Raw genomic sequence first — 27,033 nt, forward strand, 5'->3', positions numbered from 1 at the left:
CACATTAAATATGAGCTTTTGGGGGGCATTTGCGTGGCAATAAGGAAGCACACGCTTTATAATTGGTTTCTAATCAACTGTCAGCCCCCTCAGTACAGTGGTCAACTGTTACCCATAGTTCTTCAATTATTTAATCGTAGAATGGTAAGGTTGGAAGGGACCTCTGGAGATCATCTAGTCCAACCCTCAGCATAGCCCATACAGGGATTGAACCCATGACCTTGCCATTAGCAGCACCACAGCCTAACCAACTGAGCTAAACCTGATGTATTTATTATTTATGAATATGGCCCCCAGTTAGTTTAAAGTATAAAATCACTCTTGCTGTTCCAGAAAGAGAGCTCTCCTGTTACTCAGTGATGTGAAAAGATAGTTTTCTCATGGATCCTCTACTACATTTGTGAAGATGGTATTTTACATGTTCTTTGCATCTGTGCCTGCAGGCAGTCACCTTCCCTCACTCGGACAATGTGTTTCTGCCCTGATTGGTGTGGCATAGTGGTCTCCGAAGCCACGTGGCAAACTAGAGCAGGAAACCAATCCAGCTGGAAAATAACACAGCCAGAAAGCTTTATATTTTTCAATCCCCACTTGCCATGTGGCCACACAAGTAGTTGTGCTGACATAGCAAGAGGGTGGCAGTATGAATACTGGAATGAGGGGCCTAGGGCAAGGTGGCCTCTGCTTGAACTGGTCTGAGCAGCACAGGCTGCCAAATGTTAAACTGCTCTGAAAGAAACCTCAACTTGGCTCTGGCCTTTGGTATGAGAAGCAGTCTGAACAGGCAAAGCAGGCTTCAGGAAAAGGGAAGAAATTTTATCCATGTTCTGCAGATGGAAAAGTGATGTTTGAGAGAGTTGGTGGCTTATTTGAGGTTACACACTTGGATCAATTTTTGTCTAATATTCCAGCCATACAGCCAAACCTTCCTCCTGATATCTGAGTTAACATCTCAAGTTAGAATAGAAGGTACTGCTAGGTACTTGTCTTCTGGAACAGAGAGGTCTTGATTATGACCTTAGACCAGCCTCATGATGCCACCAGAATAAGATTGCATGTTGCATTTGGCTGTGGCTAACTTCCTAAAGACCTTGTGTGGGTCTACTCTTCTGCTATTAGATAGGTGCTAAGTGTGTTTCTCTCATTTACTTATGCTGGGAGGGAGAGACACAACCCTAAAAATCTGTCACGCAACCTAGAGGGCCTTGTTAGGACACTCTAAATCTTGAGGATTTTATTGCAACAGTCTAAATTTCAGCTAAATCCTTGACTCCGCTATTTCTTGTTGGCTTAATCTGGGAAGCTCTTGATGAACAACCTCACTTAGGTCTACGTTCAGGGGCCTTCTACAGGTGTCTCATGCTCCCTGCTGACAATGCTTATGGCCTTGGATTGAAAAATAAGCTGCATAATATGGCCTGAAGAATATATATTCTTTTAAATGAAACTAGCCCTGTATATGAACTTTGGGAAAGCTTTTTTTTTTTTTTTTTTCTTCCCTTCTTTTTTTCCCCTTCTTTTCTAATAAGTGGAAAATATTACACATTAACCTTACTCAGAAGGTAATTCCACCTGGCAATGTTTTCTCTTCATGAGTATGTGAAAGGAGCCACTGCAGTATGGTGAATAAAGGGTTAGTTTGGCTCTTCAAAAGCTCTGTAATCTCTTCTCTGCATGGCTTGGTGATTTGAGGCAATTGCTTTCCTGTGCCTCCATTTCCCTGCCAGAACAGGATAAAGTTGCTTCCCTTTTTGTGGAAGTACCCTGAGCTCATTCAGGGAAAAAGCCATTTAAAAACAGGGCTGGTATTGTTAGCTCATGCAATTCTAGGGTTTGCGTGAAGGTCTGAGCTCCAGAGAGGGCTGCTGCACTGAAGAGAGCATTGATACCTTGGTATACCTTGGTCTCTTATGTTTACCCCACAACAGAGCTTGAGCTTTAGCAGCAGAAGTGGCACCTCCCTATACAACACCACAAAGCACATTCAGTACCACAGTCTTTCAAGACAGGGACAGGTCAGGATTGGGTTTCCTGTGGTGAACCTTAATGGGCTGAGCTTCAGAAAATCTTCTGAAGTCTGTCTGATTTGTCAGGCTTTGGCCTGAGAAGGAAGGGTAGCTTTCTTTAAAAATAGCTGAAAATAGCTGATCTAAAAACATGTGTTTTGCATTTTAATGATTTGCAGGGACCAAAGAGCATCTGAGTGCTACCCAGTGCAAATTACTGATATTAATTGTAAATGGGATTGAATTTTATAAGCAAGAATTATTTAGTGTCTCCAATAAATATGATGGATAGGACTGCTAATCCAAAGTGACAGTGAGTGCAAGCATCTTACCAAGGCAGGAAGAGAAGAGTTTTGCTGGGATCTGTTCTTTCAAGCGATAATATTTCAGTTGTGAGGTGGCTTGTGTGCAAAAGGGCTTGCTTTGAAGAGATGCATGGTTTTGTTCTGCAAGAGCTAGCAACATTAGTGAGGTGTCTTATGTTAGGCCTGGTATAAGTAACTGTGGACATGCTAGTTTGGGTTTCTGTGCATAGCTTTTACTTGTGCTTTGTGGATATATGCCCTACATGGTGACATGCAAGACTGGATTTACTATTTTACTCAAAATATGGAGGTTCTAGAAATGGTGAAAGAAGAAAAGAATCATGAGCAGAATTCACTGTTTACTTGAGCCAGGAGGCTTCATGAGATCAGGAAATAAGCTGATTTTCCTAGATGTGTACAGAGGACCTTAGACTTTCATTGCCTTCATCCCAGGAGGTGGTGTATGCCTGCTGCCTGGTTGTAGTGGATTAGTATTTCATGTCTCCTTGTGATACAAATATTTGTTTAACGAGAGTGCTTTGGTTCCATTTCTGAGGAATTATTAAGGAGTTGCATGAGTCTTGGCTAATCCATTATTAACTGGGGATGCAAGCATCCATACTTTGCAGTATTGCGCCATGTATATATGGACATGACAACTCGTCTAGGGTCTAGGGTCTACTCTCAAGTTTTGATTTCCCATAAGACTTCGATACGTGACACTTCTGGTGACTTAGAACATAAAGGATTCACCACTTGCTTCCCTGAGGCATATCTGTTGCAGTGTGAAGAGGCTGGAAGATCTACAAGTGGCTGCTGGTATTTGAGCGGTGATGAGATTAAGAAAATAAAAATATTGTGAATTTCCAAAGGAAGATAAGCAGATTTCCAAGCAAGAGTTTCCACTATACAGGACAAAACACTTATAGTTGTATCTTAGCTTGCCATGGACAGAAGTTAACTATGTGAGACCTAGAATTGCGTGTAAAATGGAGACGGAAGGAGAGACTTTAAGGGGGAGTCATGGCTAGATGAATGTTTCTCAGTTAATCACTCATAGATCTCATTGTCTGTAAGATAAAAGAGAACACCTGAATTCAGGAGGTGTTTTTGTTGTTGTTCGTGGTTTTAATCAACGTGTATTTGAGTAGGCAAACGAACAGGAGATAAATAGCACTAGTAAATACATCTAGTGTAATTTTTATTTCATTTCAAATTTAAGTTAGCATGGCAAATTGCACAGGGGAACCAGTCTTTTCTTTAAGAAAGGTTGAACAGAACTGATGTCATCCTGTACTTTAAGGCAAGATCAATTGTAGTCATTTTTCTTAACATCCTTTTGACTTTTTAAAAGATTTCTGATTGACTATTTAAGTTGCTTTTCTGTTTTCCAGATTCAAAACATTGCCAGGGATTATTTCTCATATTAGGCTTATTCTATATTATTTTTAAAGTCTGTTTTATGCTGTGAATATAGATTAGAAATGTAGGTGCAGTCCCAATTTGTCAGCAGGAGTACAGCATGGTAAATATTTATATGATGTGCTATTTCCACAGAGTTTTAGTTGTGTGTAGTGCTGGGAAAATGTTTGGATTTGGGAAGGAGAGGATAGAAATCTAATAGAACTATTTAAATCACTTTCAAGAAAAAGGGAAATGGGGGAAGAAGTGAGAAGAATTAAGGTGTGTATTTTTTAAAAAATATTACAGTAAAAATTTAAATTCTTCCTCTTTCCTGAACTAGTTAGCTTGTTATTCAGAAGTTGGAAATGCATATTGTTTTCATAAAAGACGTTAGCTAAATTTTAGGGTTGTTCTTGCTCTTTGGAACTTAACTAATGGTGGTCAGAGTTTCAGAACAAAAAATTGTATTTACAGAAGGTAAGATTTTCCTGGAGTATATTAAACAAGGAACTACTACTTAAAAATAAAACTGAAATAGTGATTCAGTATATCTTCCATGCACAGTTGTAAGGTCTTGCAGCCAGTTGCCGTAAATTATTTTGAAAAAGTTTGTGCTCAAAATTTTCCCCTTTTAAGGAGTGCAGCTTGCTGCAGTGTTGCAGTTCCTGGTTATGGGAGAGAAGTTGCAGAATTGACCAGCTGCACCCTTAATCCTTTGATATCCTGTAAGCAGAACAAAGTCCTGGAAATGTCAGGCTGATGTAGCAGGACTTCATATGGAGAACATTAGCTATTCCTAGATTGGATTCATAAAACGTAGGCAGGTCTAAGATCACAGTCATGTCAACACAGCCTTGCCAACAAGAAAAAAACTCTCCATTGATCCATCTCTGTTAGAGCTTGTTATATATGCTTGAGTTTTGAAAAGCCTGTTTGCAAATGCAATGGTCTCTCTGGAACTAATACAGTTTTGTGAAGTCCTAGGGAAAATGTGGTGTGGTAGTTTTAGTGATCTCATATCAAAACTATGAACAGAATTAAGGTGCAAATAAATAAGCACCTCACATGGTGATAATATGAGCATAAAGACTATTTATTTTGAAGGATAGTAACCACTGCAATAGGTATCTATTTTGTATATAGCATTCCCAGAGAAAACAAGAAATCACTATAAGCTTCTCAGGACTCTTTTTCATAATGTAAATTTCTGTTTTGTTACATTTGGTTTCTTTATAATTTTTTGAACAAGTTAATACTTAACTAATATTCACTTGGAAGCAAATATTTGAATTTGTATGAGATGGAACAAACTGAGAATAAAAATGTTCTGGAGTGGTAACTTTTGTTTTTTGGAACAGACAGTTTTGAAGTATCCAGTCAAGAAAGCAACATCCCTAGAATGCCAGTCAATTAGTTATGATTTGATACTCATCTGGAACTTTCTTAGTGCACTCTTTTTCATCGGCCAAACTATTTCTTCATAAATATTTTTGTCAGATTTAAGTAAGCTTCCCCCATTTCTACTAAAAGCACTTTTTATGTCCTATGGTTTGATACATTAAAAAATTAAAAGTGCTAACCTGTTGGTTTCTCTGCCTATACTGTAGCACCCCATGTGATAGATTTAGCACCTAAATGCTGATGCAGTCTGAAAGGTCTTCGTAGTATGTATCATGCACCTTTGACCGTTTCTGGTTTTTAGCATGTAAACAGTAATCTGATAGAATCTGACACATTTAGGGAAGAATTAATAACTCCAGTTGTTTTGGTCCAGTCCATTAGATTTTTAATACATTTCCTCAAGCTGAAAGCACACTGATTTCTGGGGCTGTGATTTTCCACAGGTGTACTGTGTGTCTCAGTCTTTGTGCTGACTTTTGGACTTCTGACTTTACTGGGCCTGTTTTTCACTTGCTCTCATAACACAAACTGTTTCAACCTAAGAAAGAACCAACTAAGCCAGGTCTCTCTTGATAAACAACCTTGTAACTGAGCTGAATTAAAAAATGAGAAGAATGAACTACAAGGGTGTCCCCAGCAGTGTTCTGGGATCTCTAAAGCATAAATGAAGGGAATGTTTGCAGTCCTTTCTGCTGATGAAAGGAAGTGACAGCACTGCATGGTTAATTTGAACCAAAAATGCTTTTGGAGCCTGAAGGCTGAACCTTTGACTTAGTCCACAGCTACGCCATTGGGCGATGTTGTATATATAGTCTTTGTCTTGCAGTTTTAGATCCTGATTAATGGGTCGATGTGATCTCAAAGATGGAGCTGTTTTTCAGAGATGTTCTGAGACAGGCTTCTCTCTGGTACTTGGAGAGGTTGTCTGAGCCTATGTGAGCACAGCACTGACCACTTCTTCCTTTGAAAGACATTGGCATCTGGCCTGCTTTGGGGGAGATGCTGAAAGCAGGCTTCTGCTGGGCAGGAGGCACAGCCCCCTGCACTTCAGGAGTTGCACTGAGTATGGGGAGCAGACCTCAAGCTGAATAAACTGTGGGTGAAATCCTGGCAGAACTTCAGTATCTGTGATCAGGACATGTTGATTGCTCTTGTGGAGCATTTTTGGTCCTATAGGATGAGATTGAGGGAAGAGGAGAGGGCAGCAATCTGGCTGGATTCTAGTGACCTGGCACAGAGCTGAGATATTACTCATAAAAACAAAGCGTGTAGAGGGGAAGAGAGGGAAGAATAATAAAAACTGTCGATTGCACATGTGGCTGTTATGCTGAAGCTGATCATAAGCACTGAATTCAGCTCAGGACCTGCACCTTCAGAGCTGGATGTTCACTTTAAGAGGCGTTTTGTAATGAGTGGATAGGGACATATATGTTCTTGTCATGGTCCTTGAGAGAGCCAGTGGTGCTCTGATAGTGTCTCTGGGTGGAGTTTTTAACTGAGCCATGGTAGTGTGTGACACCGCAGAGTGTGTGGTTAGTAGTTGTGAATTTTTTAATTAATTTATTTATTTATTTGGAGACTCTCAAAAAATGTTGGAGGGAGGGCTCTTTTTCAGACTGTTTTGGTTTGGTATTATGTACCAGCTAATTTGCTTTCCGTGCTAGTGGGGCTCGCATAGTGACACAGCTGCAATGCAGAGCCTGGTGGCAGGGACTGTCTCCTGTTACTGCTGTATTTCAGCTTTGGAGGTCGTAAAGGCCCACGTGAGGCAAGGCTGCCAAATAGCGTAATGGCACTTAATAGTCCCACTTGCAATGGACATCTTAAAATGGCTTGGTTTTGTGAGTGAAAATACGAGCCACATGCAGCCATAGGGAAGTATCTTGTCCTGCTGTGTCCTCCACAGGGTAAAATGACATGATCTGCAGTGGGAAGTGGGGAAATGTCTGCTAGAGAAAGGTCTATAAGAGAAGGGTAGTGTTGTGTCTTTCTGTGTCTTTGCAAATTGCAGAAACTGCAAATCTGCAAATTATGGTGCTTTGTAGATTTGTTATCTGCTGTTCAGGAGGGGTGCTTCACTCTGTGCTGTCTTGGTTCACAGCTTATTCTAAATGTAGATAGATGCCCATAGTTGAACTTCTTAAAGAAGTAGGATTGCTGAAATCTGTAAAAAGTAAATGACTAAATTATTTGAAGTTGTCAACCGGCATGGATACTTAAGCAAGGTGGCAGTTCAGAAAATAATAATAAAGTGTGGTATGTCTGTATCAAATCTTACCTGACATGAGAACGGTCTAAAGGAAGAGTTGTGGTAGAATGATTAATCCATGAAATGTAATTACAATGAAAACACATTGAACTTTATTTATGAGGTATCTCTTACCAGACAGCCTAAATGTTGTCAAGATGGACTGGAATTATTGCATGACAGTCTTTTAAAAATCATTTATATTCTCACACAGTTGACAGAACGATGAGGAGTTGCTTTCTAGATTCTCATTTCTGACCCAAGTGTTTGAGCCAAGAGATTGCTAAGACACTCGAGTAGTCCGTTCTGGTGGAAATATGGCCAGATATGTTTTCCTTCTTTCTCCCTTTCTTTGTTGATATATGAGTTTTGGTACTGTTTGTTTTTAATTTATTCTCTTCTCTGCTTGCCAGCATCTGCCAACACATGCCTGGCATTAAGCCCCTTCAGAATGGAAAAAAAAAAAAAAAAAAAAAAAAAGGAAAGAAAAAGGAATCCACTTTTATCCTGAAGTGTTGATGAAAGGTGGTTCTACTTCAGCTGTTGGAAATGTTAACGAATGGCTTAAACTCAGCTGAATATAGACTGTGGTACAGCCTGCTCACAGCTGCTTCCCTCTTCTCTTTCTGGGGCAAGGTTTTTGACCCTCTGGGGTTTTCCACTTCTCTCCTTTTTTTCCTTTGAGTTTTTTCTTTCCCTATTTACTGCCACCAATATGGCTTATGTCTCATAGGTCCTTTCTCCAGCCAAGGATGACTGGGCACAGTTCCCTTAAGATGCATTTTCAGAGACTTCTGGGGAGAATTGGTAGAAGCCATTCAAGTTGCTCTCCTCCTCCACAGGCTGAAATCCCCCTCTCTGGCAAAACTGTCATCGACCGTCAGCCCAGGCAACGTGTGGCTCCCCTGGTCGTGTGCCGCTCACACTGTTGTACCAGGGCCAGCCTGCTCTGTCTGCTCACTGTTCACTTAGTGATTTAGCTCAGCCCAAGAATTGGTTTCTATTTGCCACAGCTTTGTCTGTAGCGATTGAATAAACTGTGTCTTATCTTTATGAATTAAATAGAGGAGCAAGGTGTGTGAGTTTTTTTTTTTATTCTGTCGGGAGACATTCTGCATGTGTGCCGAATCATTGTTCTTTCACAGATGCACCTGAGATGCAAGCTGACTACATGAATCACACTGAGGTGTAGAATTTAATTGCATTCTTTTACTTTAATCTTTTTCAAAGCACCAAGAGCTTTTGAGTGTTATATTTGGAAATATTCATTAAGTCATTTTGTGTATGCTGCAGTAGCAGTGGCATCTAAACAAAATCACACACTATCACCTTACCATGCTTTCTGTGTAATTTAGTTCATTAAGGCATTTGATGTTGATTTTATTTTGCCCAGGATGGATTTTAGCTATGCTTGGTGATGCTTCATTAAAAAATTTATCACTGAAGTAATCAGGGGCTTTTAGTGTGTGTTCAAGGGGGCCTTGCAGTGTTTTGTATGGAAAGCACAGCAGGTTTAGTGTTGCGTGTATCCTTTGACCCAAGTCAAGATTTATCAGTTACAGAAAGAGGAAGAAGAAATTCCCAAGTACCAAAAGCCTGTTTGGGCCTTAAGCTGTTTTGACAAAAAGTTTTGGATAATGACAGGGAAAAGGAAAGCTATTTTATAAAACAATGTGCTTGTACCACCAAAGAATAGTATTTAAGGCCAGAGGGCCTTTTTTCTGCTCTACTGCCCACTTACTGGTGCTGGTACTAGTGCTTGTGCAGCCACGTGTTGAATCAGTTCAAGATGTTGACTCTAACTGAAAGCTGGACCCCAAAATACTGTTTCCTTTCTTGGATCATCTCTCTGCATGGGTCACTATGTAGTCTGGCAAGCAGTTAATATCAGTGCAATACAGGAACCAGTAATGCAGCTGCCTAAACAGACTTCAGAATTCTTTGTGCATTTCTTTTGACTATATCAAATCTGATATATTCTATATGGGACAGTGTCCTTAGGTACTGGAACCATGCAGAGAGCTTCTTAATGCACTTAGTTTTCTGTGGATAAGATTATCTTCCTCCTAAAATCTGCATACACCTCAATAATTTCCCTTGCGCTGCAGTCAGCACAACTACAAGCATGAAATTGTGAGTTGATAGGGTATTTGTTAGCTATGCTGCTTTAAGGTGAAGAGTTGTGCTTCTGGCCACGTTGTGAGGCCTGTTTGTAGAGTAACTTCTTATTTTGCATCCTCATGGTTTCAGTTCAAGTGCTAAAGAGGAAGTGAATCTCTGAGAAGATGGATGACAGCAAAATTCAAAAAAGAGAATAGACCAAGCAGCTAGGGTTTATCTGCAAGATTAGTCTCATACCCTTCTCCAAGTTAGATAATGTATGTATGCCTATATTGAACTGCATCTGACAATTCACCATTAATTATTCAAGCTTTGCCCTGGCTGCTACTAGAAGATGGTCTAATGGTTACCATGTCCCGCTTAGCTGCCGCTGAGAGGGCCTGATTACCCACCATGGAAAAATCCTCCAGGTCCAGATTGACCTGCTGCACCCAAGTGAAAGTGTTTGGATTCCTTTGCTCCTCTGCCCACTTAGATTTTGAGGGGAGAGAGGAAGAAAGAAAACTCTTACTCTGTCTCCCTCTTAGCCAAAATAAAAGGCATTAAACATATTTTTGCCGTCTGGTACCCAATGTTTGCTCTCCATTCCCATTAGGCTTCTTCAGTGGTATAATGTAGACTCGTTCTTTACTGGGACAGGATAGGACTAGATTGCCCATCAGGCTTTTCATTTCATAGCTTCAGTGGTGACTGTGCAAATTAACGACGTGCACAGATGTCCATGAATATAAATAATGTATGCTTCTGCATCCTTGGATGCAATCCGAGACTGATGTATTTTAGTTGACAAGGCTAATATTTGAATTATACTTTTACTGTCCGTCTCTGTTTAAAAAATACATATAGTAGATTGCAATATGCTAATCTGATCAGTGTCTTCTCGATGCCTTATTGTGTTTGTAAAGGAAACTGTGGCTTGTTTGCTTAACGTGGCACCAGTTTGGATCCAGCACCTGAGTATGCATGATGAACTCTTGAACCTGCAGTATTGCCTGTGGGATTGATACTGTTTTAAATAAACGAGCATTTGGAGTTTGCCTGGACATGATGTAATGAGATAATTGCAGAACCATTTGACTTTTAACCGCAGACATAACCTTTTTTTTTTTTTTAATGTACTCTATTTAGCTTAACTAAATAAAGAGACATTAATCTTAAGTCTCTACTACTTTGCCCAGTAGTAGAGGAATTATAGCTTGATTGGTTGACACAAAACTTCCCCAAAACTTTAGTATGAAGGAATGTCACTGTTATTTTTAACTGTCTCCAGCAGGAGGCTTTTTATCTGGAGAGAATCCTTGGATTTACCCTTTCTCATAGTTGCAGGGTGTCTGGGAAATTTCTCGGCAGTTGCAGACAATGCCTATGCATGTCTTCTCCACTTTTTAGTCTTCAATTCTTTTCTTTCTTGTTAATGAAAAAAAAAAAAGTAAAGAAGAAAAATTTAAGCCTTTTCCTTTATTAAGAGCACAAAAAAGAGGTGAAAAAGGTGTGTGCTGATTCATAAGGCTGCTTTCTGCTGTTGACTCCTTGCCTGCCAAGAGATTTTTGTATCAAGGGTTTCTAACATTGCAAAATTTGAACATTTTCTTGTTTTGGACTTCATATTTGCTATCTCACGTATTAAGTTTATATTATAGTGCATGTTCAAATCCACAAAAGCTGCTAGAGAGTCTAAACGTTATTATGAACTTGTTCCAATCATCTGCCTTTAAAGACATCTGTACCCTCCTACACAAAATAATGACTGTGTTATAGTGATGACTTCTGTGCATAGCACAGATAAACATAGGATGCAGTAGCTGATTGTTCCTCTCTGCTATTTGCCTGGTGGTGGTTGGAAAATCTATCATCTGTCCCATTTGTGCTAGCATTTAACAAATTTTTCAGATAAAATTCATTAGTAGAACTGGTGACCCCATCTTAATTTTTCAAAAAAGGAAACGTTGTGCCCAGATTAACTCACTCATGGAAGAAATGCATGTTGTTTTCACAAATTTTTAAGACATTGGTCAACCTTAATAGGAGCCTCAGCCTTCGAGTTGGAGGTTTCATTTTTAAATTTGGATATCTACCATGGCTATGCATGCACGTGTTGAAATTCAAATGCTGATTTAATGAGACATGGTGATTGTCATTACTCACACTGTTAGCAAATTGTGTGTGTGCTCCTACCTCCCAACTTGTGGATGATTTTGACTGCCCAGTATATTGGCAAGCATTTAATAGATTAATGTTACATTGGCTTTACATTATAAATGTTTTTAATCAAAAACAAATACTGCTTTTACACTTAGCGCACTTTACAAACTGAGAGATACAGGTTAAATATTCTGATTCTGAATAAACAAGTAATTTCCAAATGATGGCAAAGATGAGATGGCTTAAATTTCTGCCTCAGTCACAGCTTATGCATAACCTGAGTCAAAGCACAGCAGATGTCCACCTATGACACATTTCTAGCAAACCTCCATTTGTTGACTGACTCACACTGGAAAATAGAGTTCTAAGTGTGGTGGTCTTTGTTTTGGTTTTAATATGAAAGTGAACTTGATGCTGCCTACAATCTAAATTTTCAGGTAGCACTTAAAATAAATATTTATAGTTACATTGCAGCCATCAGTTGCAAGAAGCAGGATGGAGAGGAGTCTGGGTTTTGTCTGCTCCATAGAGAGGATTGATAAAGAAATTTCTTCTTGGCATGGGTAACCATTGTTTTGAAGACTGAAAAGATTATTGCAGTTTGTGCTTAGGGGGATGCAAGTTTAAGCATATGACATGGGGGATTTTAACTTAACATCTTATTTTCCTATCTTGCCCAACAATGATTGATCCTGGTCAGTCTCTGTGAATCTCTTTCCTTCTGTGTCAAGCAAAGTGGGATAGCACAAGGCCATTGCAGTGAGCAGTTGTAAAATAATTACTGGACAGCAGGTGTGTGTCTGAGGGGCTTATCCCATCTCCACTGCTATGAAATTTTCTCTGCAGTTTTAGGAAGACGGATTTATATCAGTCAGTACTGACTTGGCATCTGAAAGATCATTGTTATCACAAGAGTGAGAAAACTGTAATTATATTGTGGTAAAAACTGGTATTTTGGAAAGCAGTTCCACCAGGTGCAGATTCTTCCTGGCCTTATTGTGATCAAAAGGATTCTGATGGCTTTTGGTTCCCATGATCAAGTCCCAAAGGTGATTCTAGCAATCCAACCTGCTGAGCAAGTGCTAAAGGACACTCTAGCACTCAGTTGTTTTGGGGGAGAGTTCACAAGTGAGACCAAGACATGAATGAAGATGAAAATCTCCTGAACCTCACCCCCATCCCCCAAAGCCCTGCCATGGCAAGTTTGAACTGATATCACGTTGCTTAGCTTTTAAGCGGATGAAGGGTGAGACTCTTGCAGGGTCATCATTCCATTGATTTCTCTTTGAACAAACTTAAAACTGTATTGTTTTTAAAGAGGCATGCTGGGCATTTTGGGATGTTGTGTAAAAGTAGAGGAGTTGTCAAAATATGATTGGTATTGTCTTTTTAATTGCAACCACATTAGAACTGATTTCCCCCCCCCCCCTTTTTCCTTGTGTCTCCCACAGGTCATAAATGTTGATGGAACAATGAGAAAAACCCTACTAGAAGATAAGCTTCCACATATATTTGGGTTCACGCTGCTAGGAGATTACATCTACTGGACTGATTGGCAAAGACGAAGCATTGAAAGGGTGCACAAGATAAGGGCTAGCAGAGACATCATTATCGATCAACTGCCAGACTTAATGGGCCTTAAAGCAACAAGTGTTACCAAGGCATTTGGTAAGCAGAAACAGTCATACACTGGATTTAGAGCAGTTTCTAGATGGGCTTGCTTCCATTAAGTAACCTTTTAGCACTTGCAATGAGAGTAACTGTAGTCTTATATGCTTTAATGATTTTAAAGGAAAACAGCACCTCTCTTTTGTGCAGTTGGGAAAGCATAGTATTTCAAAAGAAGCATTTGCTTCCAGTTTTTAGTGACACTCAACGTAAGCCTTCCATGGTTTCCATTACACTGTCTTTGACTTTGTGGAAAGAGTAAAGGCTTGAATTTCATTCCTGTCTCCAATCCATAGGTAGTCTGCCATCATTACTTCCAGTGCTCATGGAATTGCTCCATTTTCTGTTGTTCTCTTCTTCCACTACAAAGTCCTAGTGTTCTTCAGTTGGCAGGATGCTCTCTCTCTGCCAGTTAGTGTGTCATAGTCACCAACTCACCAACAGTGGCCGTTACAGTGTTGCCTGGGCACAAAGGGAACGCACTTAACTCTTGCCCTAAGCATGATGTTAGAGCGCAAGTTGGGCAGGAACTATCTGCACACAGCAGGAGCTCTGTGTCCTTCCACTGCATCTGATGAAACCTGCAGTGTGAAGAGGTGTACGAAGGCATTTGGTTTAGGGCTCCAGTTCGCAGAGTGCAGCAGAGTAAGCAATGGGTGTTGCCAAGCAGATTGAATTCCCTCAGTCTTCTGTTAATACCTCATGACAGAGGCATACTCGCTACTGATCTGTGTACAACCTGGAAGGCTGGAGTCTGGGCACAGCAGTAAGTGCATTAACTGGTCTACTATTGAAACTACTGATAGTACTTGCAACAGAATGATGTATGGGGTATTACACTCTGCCGGTGCATGGATTTCCAGCCTTTCTGGAGGTTATACTTAGAGCATAAGATCTTCATGTTGCAACTTGATACACTGTGAAAGGGTTTGTTCCTAATGGCAGTGGGTGTCACAGCACCACAGGGGCATCACAAACTGTATTTCCTACCAACCTCCCCCAGCAAAGTCAGGACAGTAGGTACAAGGGTGACCTTGAGCTTGTTTTCTTACATTGCGTAACATGAAACTTCCATACCCAGGCGGCAGAGCTTTACGTGGGTCTGAGAAGGTGTGGTTTTGGTGGGGAACTCAACTCTTAGAAAATCGGGTTTTTTGCTGTCCAGTGGTGGGCCACTGGAGCAAATCAGTCTGATCAACTGATTTCAAACAGTTCTAAAAAAAAATTGTATAAGCTAAGGCATCAGTCTGAAATCTGTACATCCTGAAAGGTGAAATTAAAAGAAACATGAGTGAGACTGATCTTGGAGATATCCTTGTGGTAGCTGCCTTTAAATAGCTAAATCTCTGGTTTCCATTGATGGAGAGAGGCACTCCGTTGTCTTCTGATGCTCGCTTACCCCCATACATTCCCTCTAGGTTTAGTCAGTTTTTTCATATGAATAAAGTAAGCGTAAAATTGTGGTGATCTTGTTGGAATTGCTTCTGCTAATGAATCTCATCATTAAATTAAGCAGCTGGGAAAGAACAGCAGTCATCTAGCTCTTCTCACTATTTTGTGTCACTGAACTCAAGCACATTTAAAAGTTGACAGTTTCAGAGAGATGCAGCGGTTAGTTACTTGGCCAAAAATAGCCAAATTGGAGCATATGCCAAATTAAACATATTTGTAATTGCCTGCCTTCAGTGAAGGAATTTAATCTTTGGGGAAACTGTAAGAATATATTTGCAGCAGTTATTTTTACTATAGGAAGGATAGAACCAACCTCTTAATCCTTAGGTTGAAGGAAAGAACTAGTTTTGAATGACTTTTTCTGGAGTTCCCCATTGACAACCTATAGTGTTAAATTATTTTGAAAATTAAACTGTGTTTCCATTCAACCTGCCTGCTCAATGCACCAATATCTGTTTTGTTTTGTTTTATTTTTAAGGAACTAATCCATGTGCGGAGAATAATGGAGGCTGCAGCCATCTGTGTTTCTTTACACCCCAGGAGACCAGGTGTGCTTGTCCCATTGGCCTTGAGCTGTTGAGTGACATGAAGACTTGCATCATTCCTGAAGCCTTCTTAGTTTTTACCAGCAGAGCAGCGATTCATAGGATTTCCCTTGAAACCAATAATAATGATGTTGCTATTCCCCTTACTGGCGTCAAGGAGGCATCTGCTCTGGATTTTGATGTGTCTGATAACAGAATCTATTGGACTGATGTTAGTTTGAAGGTATTACTGACATGCAAATTCCCTGAATATAGAGCCACAGAGCAGTTCTTTTGATCTAACAAAGGTCTCTGTTACATGATCTGTCATGCAGTTGCTAATGTTGTCATTGAATTGCATCCAAGGAGACTCTTGGGGATGGAGACAGTTGCATTGTTGAATGCACAGTTGGGTGACAGACACGCTCCCACTTCAAATAAAAACTCAAATTGGTGTCTGCTTGTAGCGAATGTCTAAATCTTGGATGCCACGTGTGTTGCATCCATATATAAATAAATAAATATATATATATACACACATATATATAGTAGAAGAGCTATGTTCATGCCACGTAGCAGGGAAATTTAAACATCAAGCTTGGCAACCTCCTGAGCTTACTAACCTCCTCCAGTTTTGACTTGGAAGACAACCTTATTCAATATTAATATTTGGCAAGTGAACCTTGGATTAGTTACTGTTAGTTTGTGGCTCCAGCTTGATGTGATTTAGCTACACAGAGGAGGCCAGGGAGCTCGCATAGTCCTCTCCACACCGTGTTGTCCCCTGAGTTTTATGTCAGAGCGTTCCCCAGCAGTATCACTTAACTTTAAGTGAATTAAGTAATGGTAGAAAATGGCACATACTTTTCACTGGGGACTGAATTCCTCTGTTTAGCCTCTTTAATAGGTTTTCTGTGAGCAAAGTTTCCTTGCCAATATGCCTTAGCCATAATAGGGCAGAGCTCACTTTTAGCAATCATGGTGGTAGTGCAATTTCCAAAGCTTCTCTGAAGACTAATGAGGGTTGTGCTTCAGTGTTAACATTGGAGTCGGTGATGCAGATACTTTTCCTCTAAGAACAGTGCCAAGGTAATAAATTAGTGTGCTGCAGACACAACTACTAAATAAATCTCAGACAAGCATGTGGAGAGCTGGGACTAGGGCTGTCTTAACCATTTATAGTGGAAAATACCTTTCTTCCAATGAATCAATGAGTAGGTGCCAATGTCACTTTGTGCAGAACTGGAAAACATTTTAATTGCCTGTGGTCTCCTGAGTCATCCAGTGTATTGTATTTTCACACACATGACATAGGGTGCCTGAGTTTTCACTTCTCTGCCCTTAACCCCCTGCAGGTAGTGTAACTTCAGAGCCTTCCTCCTCTTTCCCTAGACTGCTTGCTTTTCTGCAGCGACTGCTACATCCCTTGTGTTTCACTCCCTCTGAATGGGGGTAGGTTATGTGAGGGCTCGTTTTCAAAGAAAAGATGGCATGTTTTTTGAGATGTGAGTTACACCTGTGAAAATATAGTACACAATTTCTGTTTTTGACATAAAACCCATGGTTAGGAATAAATGTAGAATGATTGCTCAGTGTTAATTTGGTAACAGGAGAGGGGAATTGTACATAGGTCCTGGATGTTACTGGTGATTTACCTGGGAACTGGTTCAGTGTCCCTGTTAGGAGTGGTTTATTTGTGTGTTCACATTGTCCCATGATTTGTTTTGCTGAGTGTGTATAGCTGAAATGTAGATGGGATCAGCAAACTTGCTCAAGGTGACTGATCATGAAAAACAGTTTAGTTCAGATTTCTCTAAAGTGAAATGTGTTCCTGAGACTTAAAGCATTACAAAGAATTAAGTACTTAAATATATATATATAAATATATATATATATTACTTTTTATGAGCAAATGGAAGAGAGGAAGAAGGGATGAGGAAGAATGTGTGGATGCATAGTGCTTTCTGAAAATCATGTTCTTTTAAGATGTTTTGGACTGGTCATCAGGAACTACCAGCTTCTCTGAATAGAGGCCTTTTTATCTTGTATTAATACATCTTTTTTGACAGTGGAAGCTTATTTTGAAAATGTAACAGTGATCTATTTTTCACAACTTCTGTGTATACTAACTTCATAATCACTTATTTTTATTTTAGTGGGGTATCCATAAATCACTGTAATAATCTTACACAATTGTTTTCCAGACCATAAGCCGAGCTTTCATGAATGGGAGCTCTGTTGAGCATGTGATTGAGTTTGGACTAGATTATCCTGAGGGGATGGCTGTGGACTGGATGGGAAAGAACCTGTACTGGGCAGATACTGGAACTAATCGAATTGAAGTGGCCCGCCTGGATGGACAGTTCAGGCAGGTTCTCGTGTGGAAGGATTTGGACAACCCAAGATCTTTAGCTCTTGACCCTACCAAAGGGTAAGGGACTTGGTTATTTTTCTAAGCCTTGTTTGCATCTACTTGTATGTGCCTAGATACTTGACGCTTTCTGTAGCACCGTTTCCTCAGGCTTTTTGAAACATGATAAACATTTCTAGAATTCCACAATCTTCTGGGCTGCAGTGGAAAAATTAGGAATTGTCGATCTTTTTTCTTTTTTTTTTTTTGGGGGGGGGAGGGCGGTCCTTGTTTAAGAAAGCAGTACTGTAATATACATATAGCCACGTGGGTTATTCCTGTTTCTTTTAAATGAACTGAAAATAGATTCAGAAAAATCAAACCATAGAGCTAAGGTCAATCTCACCCAGTTCATCCGTAACCTTTTTCTTCCATTTGTCACTGCAGGTACATGTACTGGACAGAATGGGGAGGTAAACCTAGGATTGTGCGGGCATATATGGATGGAACAAACAGCATCACTTTGGTGGATAAAGTGGGTCGTGCCAATGATCTCACCATCGATTATGCAGACCAAAGGCTGTATTGGACTGACTTAGATACAAGCATGATTGAGTCGTCAAATATGCTAGGTAATCTGCTGTTATATTATGCCACAGAGTTGCACCAGCCATTGCAGAAATATACAGTGACCACAGTGAAGGGATTGAGTAGATCTTAGAGTGTTTTAATTAAACCTTTGGAACTGTTGTCCACAAACTAAGTCCTGTATTTTTGAGAGTTACTGCATAGTTAAGTGTTAGAGAAAAAGCTAGGTGATTTAAGATGTTGAGTGTGTTAGATTTATTAGACTTAAAACATGTATGTTACTAGTTTGTGGTGACTAGTATTTTTGAAAATTGAAAGCTAGATGCTTAAAGGGATAAAAATAAAGGGTAACTTCTGCAGTGTATCATAACATTTTTTGTTCTTAGGCTTACAAATTTCGTATCTTCCATTCAGATTCCAAAAGATACACAAAAAGCTGTGTTAAGATGTATAAACTTCTGCATTAAAATTGACATTAACTAATCGGTAAAAGAAGAGAGTTTTCATTTCTGTAGCTGGCAGAGCTTTTGTATCTTCCAGATGTTTTATAAATATTAGGTCTTCAAGGTGTTAGTTTAGGCAGATGTTATGAACTTTAATGTGAGGAACAGAATTCACACAGTGAATCAAAGATAGGATCAGAATCCAGAAGTTCCTGACCTGTAATCTTAATGAATGAAATACTTTTTTTTTTTTTTTTTTTTTTTAATTCTCTGGATTCCAATATAAAAAGTAAGGTTTATGTGGCTGAAGACACTGTATTTAAGCAAACTCTCATGGGATTGTTGCAGTAATGCTCTGGCTGATGACACGCATAACATCCATGCAACTTACTTTTGTTTTTTGTTTTTTGGGTTTTTTTTTAATCATTGTAAAAAGCTACCATTAGAATGAGATTTTTTTAAAGACGTTTTTGTGCATGCCTTCAGAGCATAGAGAATCTACTTGTGCTTCTACAAGCACAAGTATTCATAAATCTCATGCTCTAATTAAAAAAACAAAAGACACACCCACCAACCCTCCCTCAAAAAAAAAAAAAAAAAAAAAACACTGAAAAAGCTGTTCTTGGGGGAAAAGGGATTTCTGGTATGTTTTGGAAGGACTTATTAAAAAAACAACAGTTCAATAGTATCAGTAGTTTGATTTAACGTTTGCACCTTTTAATGCTTCTCTATTAAAAGATATATATACTGTATTATCTTGTTCTCTAGCTACAGTAAAACATTTCTGTTTATTGACAAATTGATGTTAGAAAGAGATGTTTAGAAAAAGCATTTTCAGAAAAGTTTAGACAAAAAGGATTAAAGCTCTGGAAAACAGATATAGCCATACAATTTTGGATTCCAAGGCTATCAGTGATTTTACAGCTTGCTTGTATTCGTTGCTTTGAGATAGCTACTGCTGTAGCTGTTTACCACAGGCAAACTTAGACTAGAAACTTTCTGTGGTACTGAGAAGAAATATTCAAATTGCTTGCGGTAAATAAAACTAGTTCTAAAACTGAACCTACTGTTAGCATTTTTTTGTGGTGGGGAAGTAGAAGGAGGACTGCTGAAGCTAGCAGTGATGTACGCCATCTTTGTAGTTAGCAGAGTGTGAAGACTCAGGTAGACTTCCAGCAAGTGGACTGGTTGCTTAAGGAAATGATATTAGGCTAAAACTTGACCTGCATTATGCCAAGCTGGACTCCTTGCCAGGAAAGGAGCAGGGTGGGAGATGCTCATAGAAGCATCTACCCTGTCAGCAGTAAATGAAGCACTCTTAAGTGGATGAATGATGCTGTCTCAGCTTACTCTTTGAGATGATAAACACTATGCATCAGGCAAAAATCATCCTCTTGGGAGATTTCCCTCTGTCTAGCAACTGGCAAAGTTCAGATAGGCGGCTTAGCTGCTTCCTTCAAAGAAGCCTGTCTCCTGAACTCATCACCATGAACTAAAATTGCTTTAAGAAGTATCCAAGAGTGTGCAGAACAGTGGTGCTGTCAGCTTTGCACTTCAGATGCCTAAAGGTAGTTGGGAAAACTGCCTCTGCTTTAGTAATAGTTTATAGGAAAATGACTTCATGTTCTTGTTTTTAGGTTTTTCTTTTTTCTCTATTCTTGACCAAATATGAGAAGCCGTGAAGGAAAGGAGGGCAAGGGAAGAAAAAAAGGGTGTTCTATAAAATCTAGCACAGGATGTTGTTTGAGACAGGAGGAGATGATGCTAATGATTAAATGAATATCTTTGTTTAATCTGAAATGGCATAGATTCATGGAGGTTTGTACCTGAATATGTTTAGGAAGGTGGTTTGCAGTTAGAGTTTATCTACTTTAGTATTGCATCTCTGGCAATGGCCATATAATGCTCTAGAAGGTGTTAAATGTGTTATGAATGTTGCTAACTGAGCCACAGAGTGTGGGTGTGTTGGGCTTTCTGCCAAACAAATGGTTTTCTAATCCCATTGGGTAGCTGTATGTTACTGCAAATGATTTTTGTTTCTTGAGTGCAACAGCATCATTTCTCATAGCTCTTTCTCTGTGAATCTCAAATCTGTTGCATGTCACTAGTGCATATCAATTGTGTGGGGGATTTTATTGGCTTACATGATTCCTGGAGTTCATGGTGTTCTTAAACATCAGAAAACACCTTCATTAAGGATGTTAAGCATGTGACATAGAGTAGTATTTATTTAAAAGGCAATAAGCTGGCACACTTCAAATTGCTCTATAGGAGATAGGGTACCAAGATAAGATTTTCGAATGCAAATATTTTGGTTTTACCTCTTCAGTAGATACTGCTTAATAATTAAACTTTAATCTCATGATGCCGACCGGGGAAATGATGTTTTATTTTAAAAATGAAAGAAAAAACTTTTTTCTTAATATGCATCACATTTTCCATTTCATCATTTCATCCTCCATTTCATCATAACTATCCTTTAGTTGATTATCCTTATTTTGGCAGGACAAGAAAGAGAAATCATAGCAGATGATCTACCTCATCCATTTGGATTAACCCAATACAGCGACTATATCTACTGGACGGACTGGAATCTTCACAGTATTGAAAGAGCAGACAAGACCAATGGGAAGAACAGGACACTTATTCAGGGCCATCTGGATTTCGTAATGGATATATTGGTCTTTCATTCTTCACGCCAGGATGGCTTGAACGATTGTGTGCAAAACAATGGCCACTGCGGCCACTTGTGCCTTGCCATACCGAATGGATTTAGGTGCGGCTGTGCTGCTCATTACACCTTGGATCCCAACAGCAGGAACTGTAGCTGTAAGCCCTTTTGTTTACTACTGCATTCTTCAGTACCTGCCGCTCCTGGCTGCTTGTACTGTTTTTAGTATAGAAAGGGAAATCAGAATGTGGAGTTCTTTGTCCATTTTTGTGAAATGAATAATGGCTGGAAGATTTGCAGTTAATGTCTTAGAAATAACAGCTCTATCAAGTGTGGTCTTGTTTAACTAGAAGCACTTGCTGACATGATTCTGCTGTGTGCTAGGAGCTTTCCTAGTCTTTACTTGAGTGCGTAGGTGGGTGGAAGAGAAATTCTAAACAAAGACATCTTTTCCCCTCAAGCATTTTAATTAGACAAGTGTTAATAAAGTCAACAAAAATAACATCCAAGAAAACAGCTTCCTAAGTAGTCTGAGCAGCATGCACATGCACTTAGGAGATCACGTAAGTTCATTTTCCCCATGTATGTATTATGAGCTGCCAGTTCACCGGTTGTCTGTAGGAATCTAAGTTTCTAATGAAAATAGCAGATGAATAGAAAATGTGCTGTTGACTTAAACAAACAAACAAACTGACCTTCAGACATCCTGGCACAGCAGCGTATAAGGAAATTTTAACCGGATGAGAGGATAATATGTAAAAACCTGTGACTCTGTATTTCACAATGTCACTGGCGTTACTTACATCCCACATGGACATTATTTCATAATATAAAACGGAAATACTGTCTTGGTGTGAGGGTGTGTGCATTTGCTCTTCAAGAGGATATAAGATGCCTTTTTTTAGCTTAATAGCAAAAATTGCAAACTATGATTATCTTAGTTTTCATCATGAATATTTTTATCTCTTTGGGTTTTGCTCTGCACATTCTTTGTCTTAAATGTGCAAGTGATTGCTACCAATACATTTGACGGTGTCTTAAACATTTTGTTTTGACTTGTTTCAGCCCCTACCAGCTTCCTGTTGTTTAGCCAGAAGTCTGCAATCAGTCGGATGATACCAGATGACCAGCAAAGTCCAGATATCATCCTGCCTATGCATGGTCTAAGAAATGTCAAGGCTATAGATTATGATCCCTTAGATAAATTGATCTATTGGGTGGATGGACGTCAGAATATTATAAAAAGAGCCAAAGATGACGGTACTCAGGCAAGTTTACATGGTGTATATACACTTTTGTGTGAGCCTTTTTGTGTGCTTTGTGTTTTATGCTTGACTTCACTCTTTCTCCCTCGCACCAAGGAATCCTTAGTTTAAACTTCAGTCTTGCCAGTACTTATTCATGTATTATTCTGTTTACATACAAAAATTACTAAAGGCTTTTAAGATTGTGATTTTAGTTTGTACACAAAGAAGTATAATAAAATATGATAACTGTATCGTCATGTGTATTTGAAACTGTAAGCCTTGATCTGCGATATTTAGTTAAGAATAGGTGATGAAGTAAGGCAAATTCAGTATCTCTGGGTTACGCTCAAGATAGAAAACTTATGTACCAAACTCAGTATTGCGCATGCCAATTTTGTGACCGTTTGCCATTGTTGTAAAGCTCTTCCAAAATGAAAACACTCTCAGTTCTCCAAGCTGTACCTAAACCTTGATTCAACACAGAGTTGATTGCTGTGCTAAACAGGGATAGACTTATGCACACACTTAATTGTTTTACTGGCTTGGAGGCTTAATTCTTTTGTGCTAGTTATCCACACTACAGCGGAAAAAAGTAGGCTGTTCTTCTGGGCAACGCTATGTGTTAACATAGCTTGACTCCGAGGACAGGATAACAGATTCTTTAAAAACTATGGTTTGAATAAGAATATAAAAACAAATGGCGAATGGGCAAGGTATGTTTCCCTTGTTCTTGGCCAGTCGTATCTAAACAAAGTGACATGATTTCAGTGGAACTGGACCGGTCTCTTCATACTTGTAGAGAATTAGGTGATTTTATGGTATCCTTTCAAGAAAGAGATGTCTTTTTTTGGTTATTACTGTTAAGATTGGGGGGAGATATATTGGGATGGGCAACTAGCTGGGTTGTGGATGAGTTTTGAAGTGTTGCTCTTGCTTTTTTGGATTATGCTAGGTGCTAATTGTTGGAGTCTGGCTTCTCTTTGGTACTCGCTAGGTGCAAATTACAAGGGAGATTCATTTGCTCTGTGTTTTACATTACCCTGAGCACACAGCTTTGAAGATGCAGCTCCTTTGCAAATTTTGACTTTTCAATTTTCACCAACTTTATTTTTACTGAATTTTGCTAACTAGTGTTTTTTGGTAAATGATGCATATGACTTTTATTTCAGGGTAATGTTGTCCTTGATTTAAGGAAAAGAATGATTTCTTTATATTTCTAGGCACACTGTCAAGACAAAAGAGGGATAAAGGTTTAAAGAAAAAAGCCTCTATATCACTACATAGAACATAGAGGTTTAAAACAAAGGTGTGAGAATGTCTTCAACTTTTGCAGGTTGTGCTGTTGTGGCCAATTCATTTAGCTTAAGCTGAGCGTGGGATGGTGTATTCAGCTTTCTTGACTCATACAAACTTTATCTGATTCTGTTTTTGTGTTTGGACCAGGAACGCTGCATTAGGTCACTTAAGAAAGCCACTGCTTTCCTCTGACCGTTATTATATGGCCAGAGGCAGGTACCTCTGGAGGCTGCTGCAGTGTGACGGGGGAGTCCTGGCAGCGGGAACAGCGTCCCAGTGGCACAGAGTTGGCAGTACCCTAGAGGGGCCACTGTATTTTTAAACAAACAACAGAAAGATTATTTTCCTTCAGGAATTTTTATGACATGCTTTAGTACTCTTCATAGAAACAAAGTATAAAAGTTTATGTTAGTATTCAAGCTAGTACTTCTGAAGGCAATGACAGGATTCCAGGATTTTAACCTTAAAATCTGACATTTTTATTATAAAGCTCATCATAAAGACATGAGAGTAAAAGCCAAGGTAACGTTGTTAGTGAGGGCATGAGGCAGAGTTATAGTCATTTGACAAGTTAAAAAAAAAAAAACTTTATCATATTTCTTATTCTTGTTGTTTCTTGGTGATTTGGGATGTTTCTGGACCTTTGAGTAGGTAAACCATGCTTTCTGTGCCATCTGTGCGTTTTCAGAACAATTACCAGAAATTGTTTCCCGTGTGTTGTCTTGCAGCCTTTCACTGTCATGAGTACTCCAAACCAAAGCCAGAATCCAGAGAAGCAGCCACACGACCTCAGCATCGATATATACAGCCACACTTTGTACTGGACCTGCGAGGCCACAAACTCGGTTAACGTGCACAGGCTGAACGGCGAGTCAATTGGAATGGTGTTGCGAGGGGATCATGACAAGCCCAGAGCCATTGTAGTGAACGCGGAGCGAGGGTGAGGGTCCCTTCTGCATTTCATATAGAGCACATCTGGGGTGTAGCTGTGTGCCAGCTCTATGTGAATCTTGTGAAGCGCATGTGTGTGTAGTGGGGTTTTTTTACAGGATAATTTTTTGTGTATTTAATTCTTCACAGTGTAGGTAACTTTTGGTCTGATTCTGGCTTTCAAAGGTACCCCAACTTCCTCTTTCTATTCTTTCCTTTGCTGCCTTCTCTGGTGTGCCGACATAGAAGTTCACACAGTGGGGTTGGTTATAACGCGGAGCTAACCCAGGTGGGGAAAGCAAAATAAAACAACTTTATCCTGTCTACTGTTTGAGCGCACAGGCAGCATCACCAAACAGGAAAAAACAGGCGAGCTTACACTGTGTTTGCATCTGGGGATCTGGCTCTGATGTTTGTTCATCATGAAAACAGTATTTCTAGAAAGGATTCATCTCTCTCTTTTGACAAAACCACTCCTACCTATGTAATAGTATAAAAAAAGAAAAGAGATTTGCCATATGTTCTAAGCCTTTATGTTTTTAGGTTAGTTCTGCCTTCGTGTGTATTTCAAAAACAAATTAATTAAAACAGGTAGAATGCACTACAGTGGTTTCCCACAGGAATAAAATATGTTGTTTTGCCGTGACGTAATTTTGGCTAGATTCAGCGTGCTGCATCTCCAGTTCAAGTAGTTACTTTGTGCGTGGTGGTCTAAGTTGGCCTTTTTATTGTTCTCTTTAATAAGTTGGATGCTTAAATCCCAGATTACTAGTAAAATGGCTTACCAGCTGTTTGATAGATACTGAATGACAGTATTTCATAACTGGGTGGATACGTGAGTACCCAAGCAGTCTATCTGGAACATTTGCAGGATTGTTATTTTATACAATGCTCAGTGTATTCAAAAGCTGCTGTGGGGATGAGGGGGATTAGAGCAAAGATTCTAATCTGACTGCAACTGACTGGCTTGAGCATAATTTGTACTTATAAAAGCTTATCTGTTTCATCCATTGAAGTGGGAGTTTGGGTTTGTTGATTTCTAAAACACTCTTGTAGTGAGTTTTTCAAATTATATAAAGATAAATCTGTTTTTAAGTTTTGGGGAAGAGACTATGCTGAACACTGTGACTACCTGGGAGAGGTAAATTAGTGATCTGGGCACTAAAACTCTCCTGCCATAGTTTCAGAAGTCTTTCCTTCCAGCTTTCCCTTGGCTGTGTGTTGTGACTGCTGCCTCTCTTCCTTTGTGCTCTAATGAATGGTTGTGAAGTGGTGTAGCACGGTGTACTAGGGACCTTGCCCAAGTTACCTATCACTTAGAAAATGGTGGATTTTTCCCTAGATGAGTTCTGTGATCTAGTTCACCATGTGGGTATACAAACCCTTTTTTGCCTATGCAGAGGAGGGCAGAGTGCTTCTGTTTGCACCTGAGCTGGTGTAGGCAGATTTGAAGTATTCATGGAAGTGTGTAATCAGGCATGGGGCATCCTCAGTTATTTTTCCTTCTGTGACCTTTGTTCTTCTCTAGTTTAGCTATAACTTCGTACTGAAGAGGAAGGCATCTGGGAGGAGAGGAGATGATGGTTAATGGCTTTTGTCAAAGGAGCTCCTAGGCTTTGATTCACGGGTGGAAACAGCTTGACACAAGAATGGTTGCAGGAGGTCTGTGCTACCCTCTCACAACCTCTACCTCCACTGCAAGAACACTGCTGCCAGGGCAGCCGTGCAGTCATTTGCAGTCATTACATTTTTACGGCCTGGTGTATAAAGGTGTGTAAGAATTTCAGGCTGTCTCAGTACACCGGCTGGTAAATATTTGTGCTTCTGTAGCTAGCAGACTTGGACTTTTGCAGCTGGGAGCAATAGTCACCACAGTCATCCCTGTATAAACCATTTCCGTATGTGACTAGGAACCTGTGTGCAAGGAGGAACTGGCTTTGTTGTCTTCTGAAGGTCTCCGTTAAGCACTTTGTGTCTTTGTTCTTAGGTACATGTACTTTACCAACATGCAGGAGCGAGCTCCCAAGATTGAGCGTGCTGCCCTTGATGGCACAGAGAGAGAAGTGCTCTTTACAACTGGGTTGATCCGGCCAGTAGCACTGGTGATTGACAACAAGCTTGGGAAGCTTTTCTGGGTGGATGCAGATCTGAAGCGCATCGAAAGCTGTGACTTATCAGGTATGTGGTATGCAGTTTAAACATTTGGAGCAGTGCATGTATATCTATATGACACAGTT

General features: G+C 39.7%; 1 protein-coding gene across 1 annotated transcript in view; it reads left to right on the forward strand.

Moving 5' to 3' along the window:
* The window catches only part of LRP5 (LDL receptor related protein 5), a 175,748-nt gene that overhangs the window by 119,829 nt on the left and 28,886 nt on the right, over window positions 1-27,033 (forward strand). The window contains 8 exon segments of the mRNA XM_062575962.1: window positions 13,079-13,295; window positions 15,226-15,515; window positions 17,476-17,702; window positions 18,069-18,253; window positions 21,158-21,481; window positions 22,389-22,591; window positions 24,595-24,806; window positions 26,784-26,974. Of these exon segments, the coding sequence (XP_062431946.1) occupies window positions 13,079-13,295; window positions 15,226-15,515; window positions 17,476-17,702; window positions 18,069-18,253; window positions 21,158-21,481; window positions 22,389-22,591; window positions 24,595-24,806; window positions 26,784-26,974 (1,849 nt within the window).

Source organism: Rhea pennata, chromosome 5, assembly GCF_028389875.1.
Source record: "Rhea pennata isolate bPtePen1 chromosome 5, bPtePen1.pri, whole genome shotgun sequence".
In the NCBI taxonomy this organism is placed as follows: domain Eukaryota; kingdom Metazoa; phylum Chordata; class Aves; order Rheiformes; family Rheidae; genus Rhea; species Rhea pennata.